Source organism: Sminthopsis crassicaudata, chromosome 6 (assembly GCF_048593235.1).
Source record: "Sminthopsis crassicaudata isolate SCR6 chromosome 6, ASM4859323v1, whole genome shotgun sequence".
Lineage (NCBI taxonomy): Eukaryota > Metazoa > Chordata > Mammalia > Dasyuromorphia > Dasyuridae > Sminthopsis > Sminthopsis crassicaudata.
Window position 1 is genome coordinate 224,583,705 of NC_133622.1, and position 21,720 is coordinate 224,605,424.

The window sequence follows — 21,720 nt, forward strand, 5'->3', positions numbered from 1 at the left end:
TTTCTTCTCAATGTAAGGGAAGTCTGCTGGGATGGGAGAAGAGCCTGGTACAGGCTGAGGGCCACCTAGGTCCTAAAGTGGGGAGTGAGATAAGAACCCTCTTGAAGCAACAGCCGATTGTACTTTTCAGGCAACAGCTGTGGGGTTTGCTGGTGTGAGGCATGTCAGGGGCAGGTGAAGAACGTGGATTAGACTGGTGTGTGTGTGTGTGTGTGTGTGTGTGTGTGTGTGTGTGTGTGAGAGAGAGAGAGAGAGAGAGAGAGAGAGAGAGAGAGAGAGAGAGAGAGAGAGAGAGACAGAGAGAGACAGAGAGAGACAGAGACAGAGAGAGAGAATGTGTGTGTGAAAGAGAAAGAGAGAGTCAGTCATAGAGACAGACAGATAAAAACAGAGAGATAGAGTGTGTGTGTGGGAGAGAGAGAGAGAGAGAGAGAGAGAGAGAGAGAGAGAGAGAGAGAGAGAGAGAGAGAGAGAGAGAGAGAGAGAGAGAGAGAGAGAGAGAGTATGTGTGTGTGTGTGTGTGTGTGTGTTTGTAATACTAAGTCATCTTAACACCGTTAAGGGGAAGGAAGGAAAGAGGGAGGGAAAAGAGAAGAATGAAAGAAGAAAGGAAAAAGATAGAAAGAAAGAGAAGGAAAGAAAGAAAAGGAAGGAAACAAAGGATTTAATGGAACAGCCTCAGTTAACAATACTAAGGCATGAATCCAGTCAGAATAGCCAGAACAAATAAGAACCAGTAAATAGCCTATTTTTGAGAACTTTTGTAAACCGATAAAAATGAAATGAGCAGAACCAGGAAAACAATTTATACAGTAACAACAACAACATTGTATTAAATTTTTTGAAAGGATTAAGAACTATAATCAATAAACTGACCATCCACAGTTCCAGAGGACAGATGGTGAAACATGTCATCCATGATAGAGAGGTGATACATTCAAGAGCAGAATGAGATATATGTTTTGGTATACAGTTATTAAATGAATTTATTTTGTTTGCCTATGGATTTCTGTTACAAGAAAAATGTTTTCTCCCAATGGTGTGGGGGAAGAAAATACATTTCTGTTCTTTTTTTTTTAATAGGTGAGAGTTGCTACAGATGTGGAATACTGCCCACACTTTTTGATGAAGTCATTGTATTATTTGTTTATTATAAGAAACTTCTCATGAAGTGGGAAGATGTTTTTAAGGTAAAAATAAAACATATCAATAAAAGGAAAAACAACCCAGCTCATACTCACATGCCACTCCCCAGGGATCCAGCTCTGGCAAAAACTGCCTCAGTCATTTCCAGACTGCAGAAGTCAGGGGTTCAGTGACTAAGATCCATGAGAATAGGTTGATATCATTAAGAGAACAAGATTCAGCAGAATGAGAAGAAGGAAGGAAGGAAAGAAGGATAAAAGGAAAGAAGGAAGGAAAAAAGGAAGGAAGAAGGCAAGAAAGGGGGGAAAGGGAGAGAAGGAAGGAAAGAAGGAAGGAAGGAAGAAGAGAAGAAGGGAGGGAGGGAGAGAAAGAAAAAATCAGGAGTAAATGAGAAAGGAAGGAAGAAAGGAGGGAAGGAAGGAAGTAGGGAGGAAGGAAAGGAGTAAAAGAGAAAGAAAGGAAGAAAGAAAACAGGAAGGAAGGAAAGAGAGAGGCAAGGAAGTAGGAAGGGAGGGAATGAAGAAAGGAGGAAGGAAGGAACAAAGGAACAAAGGAAAGAAAAGAATGGGGCTTGACAAGGGCTCCCCTTATCTTGGTCTTAAGCCCACTGGGGCAAGAGCCAAAAACTAAATTCCATTCTTTTAAAGAGGGGACAGCTTGCCTCAGCTCACTTTTTCATTCTCCTGGGAGCTGATCAATTGGAAATCTAATCAAAATAATCAATAGTCATTTATTAAGCGAATGTATTGTGTGCCAACCATTATGCTAGGTACCAGAGAAACAAAGACATAAACAATATGATGGAAACAAACCAGCTGGTAGGGGAAGTCAGGAAAGGACTTGCTTAGGAAGTGAAATTTAAGGAAACCTTTGAAAAGAACTAGGGATTTTAAGACATGAAGCCTGGATCATATGCTCTTAGTTGTAGAGTTGAAAAGGGCCTTATGGGTCACCAAATCTGACTTTTCCCCAAGGTCACGGTGTCCTTTCTCTGACTCTGGATCTAGCGTCAAGATGGATTTTCTGTCCACAATTAGGACCACTGCAATCCAACAAATGTTCATTAAGTAGTTGCTGCCTGTCCCCCATGCTTGGAATGCTCCCCCTCCACACATTTATCTCTGGGTCAGCAAGAGACCTTGTCCTGCTCTCCCCCAGCTGCTAATTCTTTCCCTCTGAGATTATAGTTGAATAAACCTTATGGGTACATGGTTGCTTGCATTATTAGAATGGGAACTTCTTGGGGGAAAAGGCTATCTTTTTGCCTTTGTTTGAATCTCAACACTTCGCACAATGCTTGGCACATGGTAAGTGCTCAATAAATGAGTACACAATGACAAAAATGAAATAATTTCTACCCTGAAGGAGCTTATGTTCTATTAGAAGACTGCCATTTATATAATACACATAAGTAAATTTACTTATTTGTGTGTGTGAAATTATATATGTATATATACAGATATACACAGGCATTTTTATTTGTAAATATACACATCTTAAATATATATTATATATGTATGCACACAAGTCTAAATTCACTCAATGATTGTATACAAAAATAGTATGTCTCATTATGTATATCCCCTGGATCTATCAACTTACTGTAATAGAAGCTATGTTTTATCATTGGTCCTTTGGTCACTGTATTAATCATAATTCTTACAACTTCCAAGTTATTATATGAATTGTTCTCCTGGTTCTTCTTATTGGAGAGAAAAAGAGAGAGAGACAGACAGAGAGACACAGAGACAGAGACAGGTACAGAGACAGGGAGCGAGAGAGGGAAGGGAAGGGAAGGAAGGGAAAGGGAAGGGAAGGGAAGAAGGAAGGGAAGGGAAGGGAAGAGGGAAGGAGAGGGGAGTGAAGGGGAAGGGAGAGGAAAAGAGGGGAGGGGAGGGAAGGGGAAGGGGAAGAGAGAGACACAGAGAGACAGAGACACAAAAAAGAGATAGACAGAAAGACAGAGAGAGACAGACCAAGATGGAAAGATAAACAGATAAACAGATAGATAGATATGAACAAACAGGTAAATATAGATAGATGGCTACATAACATAGACCAATTTGACTGATTTGTGAAGTGCACAGAAAGGAGTGATGTGGAAAAGCCAGAAATGATAGACCAGAGACGGCTTTAAAGGTCCTTCAGAGGAATTTGTATTTTATCCTAGGGGATATAGGGAGCTACTGAAGTTTCTTGAGCTTCTTGGAATGACATAGGCTTTATGAATATTAATTTTACATCTATGGGGAAGATGGATTGGAGAGGGAAGTGATGAGACATAGGCTCATATTAGATTCTTAAAATGCAAAGTAAAAAGGAAATGATCACCGTCTTCAAAGAGTTTACATTCTACCTACATAGGAGTTGAGGCAAGAAAATACATCAGAATTCAACCAAAACATTCATAACATCAAATAAAGCAATTAAAAATTAAAACTTTCTAAGATTTCTGGGATACCCTGTATCAGCATCAACTCACATACTCAACAAGGAGGAAATGGCCTAGCAAATTGTCATCTGAAGGCCCAGTTATCACAAAATAGGAAATGAGATCATTTAGCACAGTGAATAGAGAGCTAGCTTAGTCAAATTAAGCCAATAAATCAACATGAAATTATTAAGTGCCTGTTAGGTGGCAGGAGGGGTAGATTGGTGGCTCAGTGAATGGAGCACTAGGTCTGAAGTCAATAAGGCTCATCTTCCTGATTTTAAATCCAGCCTTAGACACTTCTAGCTATGGGACTTGGGCAAGCCACTTCATCCTGCTTGCCTCAGTTTCCTTATCTGTAAGATCCGCTGGAGAAGAAAATGGCAGACCACTCCAGTATCTCTACCAAGAAAACCCCAAATGGGCTCACAAAGGGTCAGATATGATAGAAAAATGATTGAACAATGACAAATACTGAAAAAACAGTAAGCAAATTATTTATGAAAAATGCTCACAGATCCAAATTCAAGAGCTTCATTTCTACAACTTTAAACTACAGACAAGCTGCCAATCTACATCAGTGGAGTTTCCACATTGGGTTTTTTCTATAGGGTGAATTCACAAATCTCTATCCAAAAACAAAACTAAACTAAACTAAAAACACAGAATAAATGCACTGACTTCAAGTGTTTAAAAGATGGTAGTAACAGAAAGACAATCGGATTTTAAAATGTGCAAAGAAAAAGAAGGCTCCTTCTGAGAGATCCAGGAAGCCCCTGTGTTGGGTCACTTTTGATACTGGGTTTCTAAGGAATCTCAGAAAGCTAGGCTGCCTGGGTCACCCCACCCTCTGCTCCTTAAAGGAATGCTTACAGGAGCTGAAAGTTTGGCTCGTTAATAAAAGAGCTTTGTTGCTAGCAGTTGACCACGTTTTGATTTTGGCTTCTTTGAAGGCAGTCTCTGCTCCAGGTACCTCCAGCTATATATACCCACAGTAGCCCCTTCATTTCCAGTCACACTCCCCTGGTCAGTCCACTGAACGCCCAGGCTGAAGACACCATAAAGGAAGGGGACACAAACAGGATGTGAAGGCTACTGCTTCATATATACACATTTTAAAGCAAATTGTAAATAACTTGGAATTTACAGTTATGGCCAAACTGACATCTTCCTGAAATCCAATCTGGCCTCAGACACTTACTAGCTGTGTGACCTTGGATAAGTCACTTCATCCTGCTTGCCTCAGTTTCCTTATCTGCAAAATGAACCAGAGAAGGAAATGGGAAATGGCAAAGCACTTCAGTCTCTTTGCCAAGAAAACCCCAAATGCAGTCCTAAAGAGGACTGTGACGAAACAACAACTAAGCTGAATATTTATATTCTGCTTATTCGAATGTTTTTGTGGATGGTTGCTAAATTTGAAGAATTCAAGTCAATTAAAAAAGATCCATGAAGGAAGATTCTATTTACATCCAGAGGAAAAAAATTATAAATAGAAGTATATGGAGTAGAGTTCTAATTTGTATCTAACGGTAGCTTTCTCTTTACTCCAAATCAATCAATGAAGCATTTATTTATCTATCTATCCATCTATCTATCTATCTATCTATCTATCTATCTATCTATCTATCTATCTATCTATTCTAGCTGTTTATCTATCTATCTATCCTAGCTGTTTATCTATCTATCTATCCTAGCTGTTTATCTATCTATCTATCCTAGCTGTTTATCTATCTATCTATCTATCTATCTATCTATCTATCTATCTATCTATCTTTGCTGAGGCAAAAGGGGTTAATTGACTTGCCCAGGGTTACACAGCCAGAAATTATTAAGCTTCTGAGGTTAGATTTGAACTCAGGTCCTCCTGACTTCAGGAATTTAGCATTTATTAAGCTATCTATTAGTCACTGTGCTGGGCAAACAAAGAAAATTGAACTTGTCTTTAAGGTTCTTCAGTTCTGAAGGACAGATGGTCATGTGCAAAATTATAGCATACATATAAGGCAAAAGTGGTTTGGCAGGGGAGGGGAAAATTAAAAATATATGGCAGAAAATAAAAGAAAACTTTGAAGGAAACATGGAAAATCAGGGGTAGTTTTAAAAATCATGTATAGTATTTATTACATAATTTCCCCCCAAAAAGTAAACAATGTAAAATGGAAATTCATAGGGGGAGGAGTATAATATCCATTTTAAGCTTTAAACAGCATTATTAACTATTAATAATGTTATTATTAATATTAACATTATTAATATGAACTCCATCTTTTTCTTAACTTTCTTAACTCTTAACTTTTCTTAACTAACTTAATAAGAAAATCAAAGAAGCCCTAATTTGTAGCATTATCTAACTTCAAGAGTCTAAATCAGGTCTCCTTAAACTTTTTCCATTCTCACCCCCTCTTCACCTGAGAAATTTTTATACAACCCTGGGCATATAAGTATATAAAATAAGTATACAAATAAAACATTTACTGATAATAAATCCTAATTTTGCGACCCCACATTTAGTTATGAGGCCTTATATGGGGCTGCAACCTACAGTCTAAGAAGTTTTATTTTAAATGATCACACTGAAAAATCTAACAAATTAATTCTCAGAACTGGTTCTAGCATAAATCTGCTCCCATGCCCATTTCCTTTGGTTGACTACTTCCTTCTGAACCTCCCTATTTTAAGGAAACCTCTTAGGTCAGCCATTTTCTTTAGACTTAGTTACCTGGATTTAGTTAGGACAAGAAACATAAGCAGGGTCATCATGGGGACTTCCCAACTTGGCGAGTCAGTGGATGGATCAGGGGAGTCTAACTCACAAAGAAACTGGAAATGGACAGAGGCAAGCAATTGAATTTTTTAATAATAATTTTTTTATGTTTATTTTCAATTCCAAATTTTCTCCCTTTCTCCATTCCCTCCCTTGCCCACTGAAAGAACAAGAAATATGATAACTATTATACATAGGAAGTCATGCAAAACATATTTCTATGGTAGACATATTTTTTAAAAGTAAGAAAAATAAAGAAAAATATTTTCAATCTGCACTCTCAGTCTGTAAGTTCTCTCTCTGGGGGTAGGTAGCATTTTTCATCATGAGAACCTTGGAATGGGGGCCATTATATTGCTTAGAGTAACTAAGTATTTTATAGCTGGCTATCTTTAAAATGTTGCTGTTACTATACAAATTGTTCTCCTGGTTTTGCTTACTTCACGTCAGCAGTTCCCATAAGTCTTGCCAGGTTTTTCCGAACCATCTTTTTAGTTATTTTTTACAGCACAATAGTATTCCCTCATAATCATATACCAAAACTTGTTCAATAATTCCCCAGTTGATGGATATCTTTTTTTTTTTTAATTGTTCACTTTGTTTTGGTAAGGTAATTGAGGTTAACTGACTTGCTAATAAATGTTAAGTTTATTCTCTGGAAGAATTTGTACTAAAGTCCTCCTGACTTCAGGGTTGGTGCTCCAGCTGGCTGTTCCTGTGTGTGTGTTTAGGTGGGATCCGAACCCAGGACTTCTTGATTCTACTCTAGACTGTGCCATTTCCCACTCTTCCTTGCAATAGCTATCCCCACATTCTCTACCGGCCCCAGCGCCACTCTTCTACCCACCAGAGACTTATTTTGGGATGGCAAAATCCAGGTATATGAAATGGAGTTGCCTTCAGTTTATTCATCACTTCTCTCTGACAGTAGAAGTTCTGTTTTTTCCATCACCCCGGCGGTTTGAGCAGACACTCCACTTATTCAGGTTTGTGCTTGCCAAACCACTAACCCAGCCTGCTCCCTGCCAGTAGAGACCTCAGGGAGTGGAGTGATAAAAGTCCTCAGAGCCTTGCCTATATTAGTTCAGGGAAAGTCCAAAAAGAGAAGGGTTGACAGGAATGGAGTCTTCAGGGAAAGTCAGCTTCAATCAAACCAAGCAAAAAACTGTTGGTGCCCCCCGGGGTGAGCCCCCTCACCGTCTCAACATTAATGGAAGAAGAGTAATAGTTTAATCTTTCTTCCAGAACTGGAATCTCCTTTATATCTCCAGTGAGTTGGTTAGGAGACCATTTTACAACAAAATTTTGGAATTTGAACCCTTTAGTCTAAGGGATCTTAACCCAGGGCCCCCACAGGTTGGTTGTTTTTTAATGGGTCGATAATTATATTTCCAATATAATTCATTTTATTTGGAGCCCTATATATTTTATTTTGTGCATTTAAAAGCTTTATTCTAAGGAATCCGTAGGCGTTAAAAACTACCCAAGTCTGGTGATATGATATAAAAATGATTATGGGCTCCAAGCTGTAGCTGAATAAGAATCATCTTTATAGTATACCTATTTTTATTAGAATATAAGCTTTTTATAGGCAGGGAATTTTTTTGTTGTTGTTGTTTTCGTACTTAGAAAAATGTCTGGCACATAGTAGCTACTTTAAAGGTATTGATACCTGAACAGACAAGTGGTCATCCAGTATTTGTCTAAAGACCTCCAGGGAGGAGGAACTTCCCCCCATATTTCCTATTGGGATAGATCTAATCATTAGATATTTTTTGATGATCTCTAGACCAGAGCTTCTTAAACTTTTTTTCCACTCATGACTCCTTTTAGCCGGAGAAATTTTTTATGTTACCTCTGGTACACAAGTACATAAAAAAGGTATGCAAATCAAACATTTACTGATAATAAATCATAATTTCCCAATCTCCACATTTAGTTGCATGTCCCCATATGGAGTTATGACCCACAGTTTAAGAAGTTTTGCTCTAGATTATTGAGAATATCATTAATAGAAAGGTTTTTTTTTAATGATTTCTAGACTATTGTGATAGATCTTATCATTAGAAACTTTTTGATGATCTTTAGACTAAAATAGATTCTTCCCAAGTACTATCAATTGCTCCTACCTCAAGACAAAGTTCAACTCCTCCTCTCCCAGACTCAATTTCCTCATCTTTAAAATGGGCATAAGAATAGCACTTTCCTCACAAGATTGCCAGAAGGATCAGATGAGACAATAAACATGTGTGAATATATATACATATATGTTGTTGTTTTCCAAAAAGAACCAATGACATCACTGGTGATGTTTGATTTATATGTAAATTGGATTAAGTGAGGGAGGACCACACAAAGTCATTAGCCTCCTTCTCTCTTCCCCAATCTTCAATGTACAATGGCAAGACAAAGGTCAGGGTGACTGACGATACCCTGGGATGCAGTGGATGACCTTGATGTCTTTGATGTCTGACAGAGTTCTTCAATCCCTTCACGACCACTGGAACAAATTCTTTTCATTTGCCCATTCCACTGGGGAAAGTCTTCATGTGCTTGGGATAGGCCCCCCCAATTCACTAATGGATTTCAGCCCTTCATTTACTCTAGACAAATATGTACACATATTTATGTATATAGGTGTACAGAATTGTATATATACATATATGTATATAAAGGATATCCATATATATGAAGAGAGAGAAGAAAACAGAGAGAAAGAGGGAGAAAAGAAAAAGAGAGAGAAAGAGAGAGCTTATAGTGCCTTATAAATTGTAGCTGGTATTATCAGTATTACAAGTATTATCATTATTATCTTAGGGAATTTGATCTATCAGTATCAGCCAAGGTAGTTCAGAATTAGAAAAGATCTGAAGTCAGGTAAACAACTTAGAAACTTACCGTCCTAACCTAGGAGATATCACCGAAGTCGAGATTTAAGAATGTAAAGGAAGAGGTGGATATGAGAAAAGTAGACAAGAATTGGCTAGTTGTTGGATCAAGGATTGAACAAGAGAATTTGCCATTTTCCAGATGTGAACACTGGGAAAATGATGATTGTTTTGAAAAGAAATAAAGAAGGTGTACTGGAGATGGGGAAAGGAAAAGAGCTGAAAGATATGTCATTTTTGACACGTGGTGCTTTCACATGTCAACAGATGACATGTCAGCAGAACATTCAAGTGCTAATGACCTGTTGGGCTGATGGAAACCCAGGGGCTGAAGTGAGTGGTGCAGGAGTTCACATCTGAACCCAGCTGACTCAAAGAACAGGGGAAAAGGGAAGAAGATTCAGAAGGAATTTTCTCTTCTACCTTGGAATTTCAGATTTTAAATCTTCAGGATTTTTTACCTGCAATTTAAACTCTTTTAATCCACAAAAAGTAGTTGAAATGGGAGAGTTAAGTTGGTGAAGAAGAAAAATACCAAAGATGGAAATCAAATTTTTTCTCTAGCTCTCCAGTCTGAAGGTTTCTCTTGCATTTCTTCTCTGAAAAAGACGGAAAGAATTCTTCTTACACGTCATTCCCCTTTCCAAATCTATTCAATTCCAGTTTTTACCTCCAACATGGAGAAATGTTATAATGATCTTCTCAGGGGCAAATGGAGAAAAGGGATGAAGAAGGATATAATTTGGAAAAAATACACTAAAACTAAAATAATATATCAACTGTCCAGTGGCCACATAGAAGGGAAGAAAATCTCACGTCATGGACCCGGCTTTGAACCAGAAACAATAATCTTCTGGAGGAAAACATCAATTCAAGCTTAAAAAAAAAGAAGTAGGAAATGAAAGAAACATCTGTAAATTCTGTGCTCCAAAATGTTTTGATTCTATAGATCTCAAAGCGCTTAAGAAATGAGTCATCCTTTCACTATTTTTCAGGCACTATTAGAGAAACTTTAAGTTTCCATGACTTGCTCAAGGTCATCTCTGACCCTCATTGCCACCATCCCAGTTCAACATCTCATTATCTGACCTGGATTATTGCAATGTCTTCCTAATGAGCATCTCTGCCTTGAGTGCAGCCCTTATAAAGTTGGAAATATAGCCTCCCTTATAGATAGAATTGAATCAGCACCACTGTGCTGAAAAAATAATTGGCAATTTCCCAATGCCCATCAGATCTGACTATTCTATCTCCTAGGAAAGATTTCCTAAAAATCAGAGCCATTCCAAAATGCAATAGGGTGCCTTGAGATATAATGAAGACCTCCCTGGAGGCTCTCAATCTTAGGCCAGATAAGCACTGATTCCACAAATTGTCAAGAGGATTTTTGTTTCTTTGGACTAAATTGCCTCAAGGTCTCACAGAGCTCTGAGGTTATGTGATTGGATCATTAGAGCTATCCCCAAATGGAATGGGTTCTCCCAGCTATCACTCTTCAAGAAGCAATCAAGTGACCATTTGTGGGTGTACTGCATATTCTGTGAACTGCCCATGATTCCCTCCCACTTTTTAAACACCTTTCTACTACCCAAATACCAAACAAATGGTTAAGAACTCAGCAGAGTGATATCTGAGCCCCCAGATGTAAATAAGAGATGTGTGGCCAACAGCAACTTCTCCCAAATGATTGAGCACATTCCCTTTTTCACTGAAATATGGGAAGAACAAATTTAAGCATATGTGACTTGTGTTTTTTCCGTGACTCATTTTCCTGCATAAACTTCATGAAGCCTGTCATCTAGCTTTCTAATGAGAATAAATTTCAGTCCCATAAGGACACACTGTCCTACAAAAGCCCTAATGTCCACATAATAAGCTAAATTGATCTGCTATGGCATCAAGCCCATCTATTTTTTTTTCCTATGGGCCTCCCATCACCCTCAGACAATAGACTAAAAGTCCCTATGAGCTAGATTCAGGATTTTAGAGATGAAAGGTGCATGGACCATTTTCTTCAACCCACATCTGAACAAGAATTCTCTCTATTGAGACCCAAATGGGTCATCTCCATGCTATGGGGAGACCTCTCCCACAGGGAATTCACTTCCTCTCCAGGTAGCCCATTCCCCTGGGGTCAAATCTAATCATTAAGAAGCTTTTCTTTAATTGGAGCCAAAAACCTGTCTCTTTACAACTTGTGTCCATTGTCCCTAGTTATGTCCTCTGGGGCCATGACATACTGTCAACTCGGTAAGTCAAACTTGCCATCCGCTAAAACCTTCAAGCCTTTCCCACCAGAATTGTTGTCCAGTCTCAAGGCTCCCATCCTTTCTTCGCCTAGCTGTGTCTCTAAATAAATAGCTCTTTGAAAAGCTTACAGCTGCCATCCTTTACGAGTCATCTTAGATGCTGATATAATATAGGAATAATGAGACTCTTATTACCACTGCTCCTTTAGGAAGGAAGGAGGGGGGGAAGAAGAAGAGAATGGGCCAAGTTTAGAGTGTAGTATCCCATTTCTTCAATACTCTGGACAGCAGAGTCAACCTAAGTAGCCATATACTTGGATCTATCATTTTAAGACATTATTTTCCAATAGTATGACAGCTGTGTGCACTTGCCTGAAAGAGGTTCTAACTAATGATGTTTTTATTTTCTAGGACAATGCAAAGCAGTAGAAAGAGCACTGGCTTTGGAGACAGAGGTTCTGGGTTCAGATCTCTGCCACCTGTGTGCCTTTGAGCAAAGTAACAGTTTCTCTGAGTCTCAATTTCTTCAATTGTACAATGAGAGACTAAGTGATTTCCATCTTTATCCATTCTACTTTGTGCTTTAAAGTTCGTAATCTAATATTGGATTATTTGCTATCTAGATGAGCAGGTGAAGGGAAGGGGGAAGGAAACTGGAATACAAGGTTTTGCAAGAGTTAATGTTGAAAAATTATCCATGCAGATCTTTTGAAAATTAAAAAAAAACTTTAATTAAAAAAATAAAGTTTGTAATCTAATTTGATCTTCATGATCTCCCTTTGAGGTTAATGGCAATATACCCATTTTATAGATGAGAAAGCCATGGCTCAGAGAAATTAGAAAACTTGCCCATGTTTACACAGTTGATAAATTGTAGAGTGAACAAGAATCCATCTATAATAGATGAACCTTTACTTGAAGAACTCCTGAGCAGTCCATTCCTCTTTTAAATGATTCAGTTGGTTAGGAAGATCTCTAATCCATTGATCCAAATTGTCTTATCTATAGTTTCCACCCATATGGGCAGAACTGGGATCCAAGTACAAAGAAGTTAAAAGATAGACCTTGTAACAGCCCAAGGAAGGCTTTTTAGAGAAGGCAGCATCTGTATTGGACCTGAAAGGACAGGGAGGGATCCAATAATAACACAGAGGGTCTCAAGGAAGAGGTACAAAGGGAAGATAGACATCAGAGAGGGGCAATGGAAAGCAAGATTTCCTGGAGGGACCCAATGTCTCTGGTCAGCCCTGACAGCCAAAACAAACACCTCTGACCGGCTCAGAGTCCAGGTTCCTACATTTTAAAATTTTGCTTAAGACTCTGAGGTTTGTGTCCTTAGGTACTGACTTCATTTCCTCTAGTCTCTACCCAAGGGCTTTGGCCAATATTTTGGCGCTCTAAGGAATAGAATTCCTCAAGCTGGGAACATTGGGTAGTATTTCTGCCAGTAAGGTCACAGCTCCCATCTTTCCAGCTGGCTGCCTATCCCTGGACTCTCGAATTCGGTAACAGGAACGTGTAAAGACTGAGTTCTTGCTCTGCTTTCGGTAAAGGTGATACCAGGAGCTTTTCAACAGCACTTCGATAGAAGGATTGGTTTTTCACATTTCTCGGTTTAGAGCTGGGTATTCTGCATAAGATTATAGATTCTGAGATAGAAGAGACCCTAAGTGTTATTGAGTCCAACCCATTCCTGTTTCAGATGAGAAAATGGAAGCCCGACAGGTTACCGAGGGAGTAACTAACATAACAAAGCCAGGATTCAAAGCCACATCATTCCAAATTCTGGACTCTTTCCATTACACTATACTGCCTCCTCACCTTTTATCTGTTCCAGGTCCACTTCTTTGGCCCTTCAATAAAGGAGCAATTCAAGAGAACCCAAATGAGTGGAAATGTGCTTGGATCCCAGTCCTGCCCAAATGGGTGGAAACTGTAGATAAGACAATTTGGATCAATGCATTAGAGATCTTCCTAACCAACTGAACTATTTAAAAGAGAAATGGACTGCTCAGGAGTTCTTCAAGTAAAAATTAGTCTATTATAGATGGGATTCTTGTTTACTCTGCAACGGTGTAAACATGGGCAAGTTTTCTAATTCTTCTGAGCCATGGCTTTCTCATCTCTCTAAAATGGATATATTGCCAGCAACTTGAAGATCAAATTAGATTACAAACTTTATTTTTTATTTAAAATATGAAATATTATTAATTTAAATAAATAAAAATTAATTTAACTAAAATAAAATAATTATAAATAAATATATTTAAATGCTTATTAAAGCTTTTTAATTTTCACAATTATGTCCATGTCTAGTTTCTCCACCCAGACTGAAACAACAGTGTCTGGCCATTTAAGTATAATTATATCAACTCAGATACCTGCTAGTTTGGGGGCTTTGGAGGATCACTGAACCTCAGTCTTTTCATCTGTGAAATGGGAACAATAACATCTGCAGAACCCACCTCACTGACACAATGATCACCAGTATGAAATGAGATAACCATGTGAGTTCTGGCTATTCCATAGCTCCTTCCCAGCTAGCTAATTTTTCCTATCCTCCTTCCACACAGCTGGAAATATAGAAATGAGTTTCCTCTTGCCTGCAGTCCAACATCTGGGTGGAGGACCACAGGCTTGGTTCCCTGGAAACAGAATTCATCTGTCACTTTCAGCCGCCACAGCTGAGCCAGCGGTGTCAAGAAGAGCTCAATGGTATGGATGAGGTCCCACGTTTTCAGCAGCCCAGTTCTAAAGACTCTACTGGATTAGCAATCCATCAGCTGCCCCCAAATCATGCAGTGGAGGTGATGATGGGACAGAGGGGGATGCAGGTCGCTGTGCTGGAAAAAGCATTGGATTTTCAGCCTCAGACTCATGCTAGCTCTAATCCACTCACATTCTCTGAGCTCCAGTCCCATCAGCTGTAAAATGGGGAAAACAAGAGAACTGATCTCACAGGATGATGCAAGCAGGGAACAAGATGATGTATGTAGAGCACTTTACAGTCCCTAACGAGCTCCATGAAAGCCATCTCTCCTGGACTGAGCACTGGACATTGGAAGTCCAGGGATCTCCTCCTGGCTTTGCCACTTTAAAGTTGTTGGAATCTCTGAGCCTCAGTTTCCTTCAACGGAAGCTAAATCAGAGCTTCTTAACCTTGTTTAGAGGTTATATGGAGATGGGTATCAGGGAGACGTGGAAGAGTCCATGGATCCCTTCTCAGATTAATATTTTTAAAAACATAAAGAAGAGCAGAAAGGAAACCAGTTATATTGAAACATGATCCTGAAAACATTTAAAACTAGTTTGCAGACTCCAGGTAACTAGATAATCTTCAATCAACCAATTTAATAAGCATTTATTAGGCACCTACTTCATGTCAGACACTATGGGCATATACAACACATACAAAGTCATCCTTGGTTCTCATAGCTGTTGGTGGATCATCTTCCCAGAGAGACTCGTTCATTCATGTTTTCATACCCACCTCAACACCTAGCACAGTTGTAAGGGCCCTTTAAATGGACGGACACAGTGCAACGGGAGATTTGAGTTCCCCAGGAAGTAATCTCTGTGGATATTAGGACTGCCCAGTGGGTGGGATCTTGGCCATACTGAGAGACCTGCATAATGGGTGACTCTCTCCCTGATTGGCTGTGTGTGTGACCTCATAGGCCCTATATAAGCCCATTGCAGACAGCAGTCGCTCTCTTTAACCTGGCACTCTTTAACCTGGCTCCCTGAGCCAAGCGGATGGATAGCCCAGAGAGGTAAGGAGTTTGGTAGTGAACACGTGGGTCTTCTGACCAGGTGTTCACTCGGGAACCATCAAGTCAGGGCATTATGTGAGTAGGTATAATAAAGGCTTTTAAGATTACACGTGGCTGTTCTTGAGTGCGCTACTGGTTATTAAACTATAGATTCAAGAGATCGTGGCCAGAGACCTTTGAAGGCCTCAGGGGAGGCGAGCCGGGTAGAGTTGACACTGCAAAGGTCAGTGGTCAAAGGTACTCTGGTGGGCCTAGGCCAGGAGTGCATGTTACACACAGTATTCAGTATATAGTAGGCATGTAATAAATGCTCATTAATTTATACAAAAAAACTTTAACAGGACTTTTGCTTTTATTAATATAGGGATCTGCCAGTAAGGAAATTTATTGCATCAGTCTGCATTAACTGTGTTCTGCTACTTAAAATCTTGGAGACCTGCCCAGGATATTAAGAGGCCAAGTAACATGCCCAGGTCACAAAGTCAGTATGTTAGAGGCAAGACTTGACTTCGCATCTTCTCTGTTTCCAATTCCACAGCTGCCTCTCTTTGTCAAGTTGAAGTAAAATAAATACAAGGTCACTTAGGGAGAGTTGGGACTTAAATATCCCTTCCAGTCCTAAAATTCCATTCCTCCCAGATTAAGTTATGGTAAAGTTGATGGAGCTGGGAGCTCTCAGAAGTGGATTTCAGACAAAGTTCCCATTCTCCCCCCCCCCCCCACCCTTGCAACAAAGGCTCTCCATTCCTGGCTCAATAATGCATTAAGATCTGACAGCTCATTTCTTGTCCTTTTCCCCCATTCCCCCTCAGGTGGCTTCCTTCTTTTGCCTACTAACTGTATTTCATTTTCCCCTCCAGATGCATTCAGGTCCCTTTTCCACCCAGCTAATGTCTGCCCTGGAAGCCACACTTTCAACATTATCCATATTAAGAAGAATTCCCAAGTGGGCCATATTCAAAATGAGGTTTTCCTAATAGAGAGAGTAACCTTGGCAGAGCTCAGACCGCTCAGCAGAGCTGTGTTTCTAAGCTGGGCGGGCTCCCATGACTGTGTTATCATTTGACCCATTGTTTTGATTCTTGTTGTCCAGCATCCGCCATGTGACTCTGTTACTCCGCCAGTCTCCTCCCAGAATCCTGGAGAATGTTTACAACTCAAGAGATCTTTTTTAAAAAAAATCATTAAACAGGATCAGTGTGGTCTCCCAGCCAACACCAGATTCTTGAATTCTCCCTGGGACAGAACTTCTCCAAGTTGGATTTTCCTTTTCCACGCAGCTTCCTCATCCATCTGAGTTCAGATGCCCGATAGCTACAACATCCTTTCAGACATGTGAATTTCTTTCCTGCTAGGATTAGCAGCTCTGGCTGCCAAAATGAAACGGATCCTCCCTTGCAAATTTTCCATAGCAGAAGGTGGAGGAGATTCTTGAGTCAGGAATAAATGAGTTTTTCAGATCCTGGTCTACTTAAAAAATGAAGAGTTGGAGTTGGTTGGTTGGTTTGTTGGTTGGAGCTATAGGAAATGTCTCATCTACCTACTGCCTCATGGAGGCCAGAGACCTATCTGACCAAGAGAAGAAGGGAAAATGTTCATGAGGGGCCATCAAGATCCAGAAGGATGTACTCTTCTCAGGCTCTTGTTTGACAAAGACATTGAAGAGAAGTATCAGTTGGGCCTTTAAGCAGAGGGGAGGAGGAGGTAGGGAATGATAGTACCCTAGCTATCTAAACCATCCAACAAAAGTTATCCCAAAGAAATATGACTCATCTCAGTGTGAAGATCTGAAATGAGAGTGGGAGTCATCTCACTTTTATTCTATAGTATCAATCAACCAACAAACATTTATTAAATGCTTATTATGTGCTAGAGACGTAAAGACAAAAGTCATACAGTCCCTGCCTCAAAGGAAATTTATCTATACAAAAGAAATGCAAAAGAAATATTAGATGATGGGGAAATGACATTGATAGCTGAATGGGAGAGCATTATAATAAATTATTAATAATTGGTTAATTGACTTTGTCAGTGTGGGAAACTCCCTATATGAGGATTCCTTCCATCATCTCTGTCTAACCAGGGACTGTAAAGGCATATAGAAGTTTTAACCTGAAGTTAAGGTGGAACTTGACCAGGATTGGCTTGCTAGGGAGGGATGGGAAACCAAGCATCCCTGACACCAGGTTCAGCACTTTGTTCACCAGCCAAGAATTCATCTCAAGTCAGAACTTATCTCTCACCAATTTTTACAAAGTCATTTTGATTCCTGGGGCTGTCGATCCAGGATGTGGGTAGTCCAAATTCTTCTCCTTCTTCATCAACTACTGTTTTATGACTCCTTCCCTCTCTAGCCCTTTTTCCAATGCAGTTAAGGAGAAGGAGAAAAAAGTATAAAAATTCAAGGGATTCCATCCTGTCAACTTTTAGTGACTCATAAAGCTTTAGTCAGGAGTGAGGTTGGAGGTAAAAGGATGAACCTGGAGTTAGGAGTGGGTTTTATTTATTCATGCTTTTACCTGTCGCTGTATCAGAAAATGTCCAATCTGATCATATCTAGGCTAAGCTCTACATTTTATAAAGGAGGAAATTGAGACCCAAGGAGAGATGTATCTTAGTTCTTTTGTCAGCTTGTGTCAGGATAAGTATTTTATGACTATTATCTCATTTGAGATTTATAACAGTCCTTCTGATGTCTTTATTATTCCCATTTTACACTTGAGGAAACTGAGGCAGGCAGCAATTATTTGATCAGAGTCACATGACTAGTTTCTGAGATTGGATTTAAACTTCTGAACTCCAAGACTAAAGCTCTTTCCACCGTTCCATCCAGATACTTCTGCAAAGCTGAAATTAGAACAGGGCTTTCTGCCTGTCAGGGCGGTACTGCCTTCCTCTTTACTCTACTCCCTTTATATGGCATTCCCTAATTGATGAGTTTTTGCCATTCTCTTTTCTTTCCCTGGCAAATTAAATTCTCAATGCCATTATTGTTTCTTTGTCTCTGTCTCAGTGTCCCTCTCTGTCCATCTCTCTGTAGTTCTTTGTCCTTCTCTGCCTTGTTCTTTCTGTCTCCCTTCTGTTGTCTCTATTTCAAATTCTACTACTCAAGATGAACAAATCTAGGTGAATCAACAGAATGTATTAATTCAGTATCTTCATTACCCCCCCCCCCCCCCGCTGAATCTCTAAGGAGTCAAACTTTTGTTCAAGATTTGCCCCAAAGTCAAGGCTAGACCACCGAGGGGTATGCTGGGAGAGATGCTATAGCTTCCCTTTCATGCTGTTCTTTAACATGAGCTCATAGAAAACTTGTACCTCCTCTGCCTCTATGTTCAGAGTGGGCTCAGCAGCTCCCACTCAGGGGACCCTGCACATGGAGTCTGTCCAAGAAGCTTCTTTGAGATCTAGTTTTTCCATGTCTCCTCAGAGAAAGATAGTATGACAAACCCAAGACTAGAAGCCAGTGTCTGACAAATGAGGCTGCTGAAGCGATCATAAACCCAGCCCTGAGCATGGCTAGGCATCCAAGGGGTACTTTTTACTCCAGAAAGGAACACAGTATCTTCTGGAGGAGGGTTAAAAAAACACTGTAGAGTTTAAAAAAAAACAAAAACAAAAACAAAACTCTGCCCTTAAATGAAAAGTTAAACTTCAGCTTAGCTGAAAGATGAAGAGAACATCACAAAATATAACTTGTCTTTTCTTTTTCTACCTGATTTCCCCTGCTTCTCTTTTTTTCCTTTCCTTCTTCCTTTTTTCTTTTGCTTTCTTTCCTTCTCCTTTTCCTGACATCCTCCCCCTCTTCTTCTCTTCCTTCTTTTGTATTGTATATATTCCTTTTTTCACCTTTTTTCCTTTCTTTTTTCCTTCTGGTCTCCCTTTCCTTTTTTTTTTTTTTTTTTTTGGTTGCTTTGCTTCCTTCATTCCTTTTTGTCTTTCCTTCCTCTCTTCCTTCTCTTTTTTCTTTTGACTTCCTCCCTTATTTTTTCATTTCCTTCTTTCTGACTTTCTTTCCTTCCTCTCTTCCTTCTCTTTTTTCCTTTGACTTCCTCCCTTATTTCTTCATTTCCACCTTTTTGTCTTTCCTTCTTTCTATCTTCCCCCTTTTTTGTCTTCCTTCCTTCTCTCCTTTTTTCCTTTGGCTTTCCCCTCTACTTTTAAATGTTCCTTTTCTTTCTCTCTTCTCTTCTTTTCTTTCTTTCCTGTTTCTTTCCGAAGGAACCACTTTCTTCAGCTCCCTACAAGTCAGAGCAGAGAACCGAAAGCCCAATCGTTGTAGTCCTGTGTTAACGCCAGGGGAAAAGGGGCGGCTGCAGCAGCTGAAGCCCCCGAGCCCACACCAGCACACACACACCTGGGGGGGAGGGGGGTCCGTGAGTTTCACAAGTTGGACGGTACAAAGAAGCGCTCGGCTCGGGTGCAGCATCCCTCCGCGGCAGGAGCGGCGCCGCCCGGTCCCCGCCCCGAGGGCTCCCCTCCCGGTCCCGGAGCGGGCTCCGTGCCCCGCGGCACCGGCTGGGCCGGCCCTCCCCGGGGGAGCCGCGCGCTCTCGCCGCTACTTACGGTACCTCTCGGCAAGGACGAGATGAGCAGGAGCTGCAGCAGAGTGAGCCCCGCTCGGGTCCAGAAGGCGAGCTCCATGGTTCCCGGGCCGGCGCGCGGGGGACTGCTGGGCTCGGGCTCCGGGCGGGAGGCGGCGGAGCCCACAGCGAGCCCTGGCTGACGGAGCTCGGGTTTCAGCCAGAGCGCGGCTCTCCCATCCTCACCGAGGGAACTACCTTCAGCCAGAGCAACGTCAGTTCAAGCCTCCCTCCGCTCGCTGCCTTAACCCTTTCTGCGCTTGGCGGGGCGCTGCCGCCCCCATCCGTGGGGGGCGTGGCGGGCGAGGAGCTGGCCTGGAGCGGGACGCCGAGCGGGTGTCCGCTCCCGGAGGCTTTCCTCTCCTATGGGCTGCCCTCGTCCCCTCGGGCTTCTCCCTCATCCCCACGGGCTTCTCCCTCCTCCCCTGGGCTACCCTCGTCCCCTCGGGCTTCTCCCTCGTCCCCATGGGCTTCTCCCTCCTCCCCTGGGCTGCCCTCGTCCCCTCGGGCTTCTCCCTCCTCCTCCGGGCTGCTCCCGTCCCCACGGGCTTCTCCCTCCTCCCCTGGGCTGCCCTCGTCCCCACGGGCTTTTCCCTCCTCCCCCGGGCTGCTCTCATGCCCACGGGCTTCTCCCTCCTCCTCCGGGCTGCTCCCGTCCCCACGGGCTTCTCCCTCGTCCCCTGGGTTGCTCCCTCCTCCCCCGGGCTGCTCTGTCCTCCTGGGCGCCATGCCCCAGGGGAACGCGGTGGCCGCGAGGGGCGGGGACAGGTGGAACCCCCAAGCCTCCGCCTCCACGCTCCCGCAGCCGCCGGGGAACAGCCGGGCAGATCCGCTGCTCCCAGACATGTGTTAGTGATAAGGCACATTCTCCGACAGTGACTGAATGAGGAGCTTAATTACAGGGCTGCCGGGGTGCGCTGAGAGCAGGCAGAACCTCGGACACCGCATCTAGAGTTTAGGGGCCGTTTAGTTCCGCCCCCCTCATTTTGACAGAAGGGAGAACCGGAAGCAGCTTGGTGGCCCAGTGGCTAGAACACTAGGCCTGGAATCAGCAAGAGCAGCTCAGAACTAGCCTCAGAAGGTAGTAACTGGGTGACTCTAGGCGAGTGACTTAAGCTTGTTTTCCTTAATCTACCAGAGCAGGAAACAGCACATCACTGGGAAATCTATGCCAAGAAAAGCCATGGAGTGTATTCGTGTGCCAAAAGTCCAAAAGGACCGGACCTCAACACAAAAACCCAGACCCAGAAGGGGGGAGGTCTTTCTGCCGGGAAGAGAAACTGCAAGTCAAACTCAGGTGCTCCGAGCAGTTTGGACCAGGTGGTCTCTGAATCTTCTTCCAGTTTTAAATTCAGGACCCAAATTCAGCATCCCTCCCCTCTCCCCCTGACCCCTGGGGACCTGGGCTGCTTAAGCTGATCCCTCCCTGGCTGGATCTTCTCTTGAGCTCTCCTAGGACTGATCAGATTGGAAGCTTCCATCACAAGTGGAGAGGGCAGGAATTCCACTAAAACAGACTTCCCAGCTTCCGGCCTGGCCTTTTCTCATGCTTAGAAATCTTTTTCTCATCTTATAGAAAGAGTGTTTCACATATATTGTATCTAGGTTATATTGTAACACATGTAAAATGTATGGGATTACCTGCCATGGGGGGGGAGGGAGTGGAGGGAGGGAGGGGATAATTTGGGAAAATGAATAAAAAAAAAGACAGTGTTTAAACTAGACTATAATATATACATGTACACACAAATATAAATATATGTGCATATATATACATATATATAGGGAGAGAGAGAGAAATAGAGACAGAGACAGAGACAGACAGGCAGAGAGAAAGAGAGGGGGGAAGGAGAGGGAGAGAGAGAGACAGACAGACAGATAGA

The 21,720-nt window shown here is 41.6% G+C and overlaps 1 protein-coding gene across 4 annotated transcripts in view; it reads right to left on the reverse strand.

The window, feature by feature from the left end:
• The window catches only part of PAMR1 (peptidase domain containing associated with muscle regeneration 1), a 104,910-nt gene extending 84,664 nt beyond the window's left edge, over positions 1 to 20,246 (reverse strand). Inside the window, exon 1 of one of the 4 annotated variants that reach the window (XM_074276840.1) lies at positions 19,826 to 20,246. In XM_074276840.1, coding sequence (XP_074132941.1) covers positions 19,826 to 19,898 — 73 coding nt within the window. In that variant the 5' untranslated portion in view covers positions 19,899 to 20,246. Of the gene's footprint in view, positions 1 to 19,820 lie in introns of all 4 variants that reach the window. The other 3 variants (XM_074276841.1, XM_074276842.1, XM_074276843.1) reach the window with 3 other exon arrangements.
• Positions 20,247 to 21,720: the final 1,474 nt, after the last annotated feature.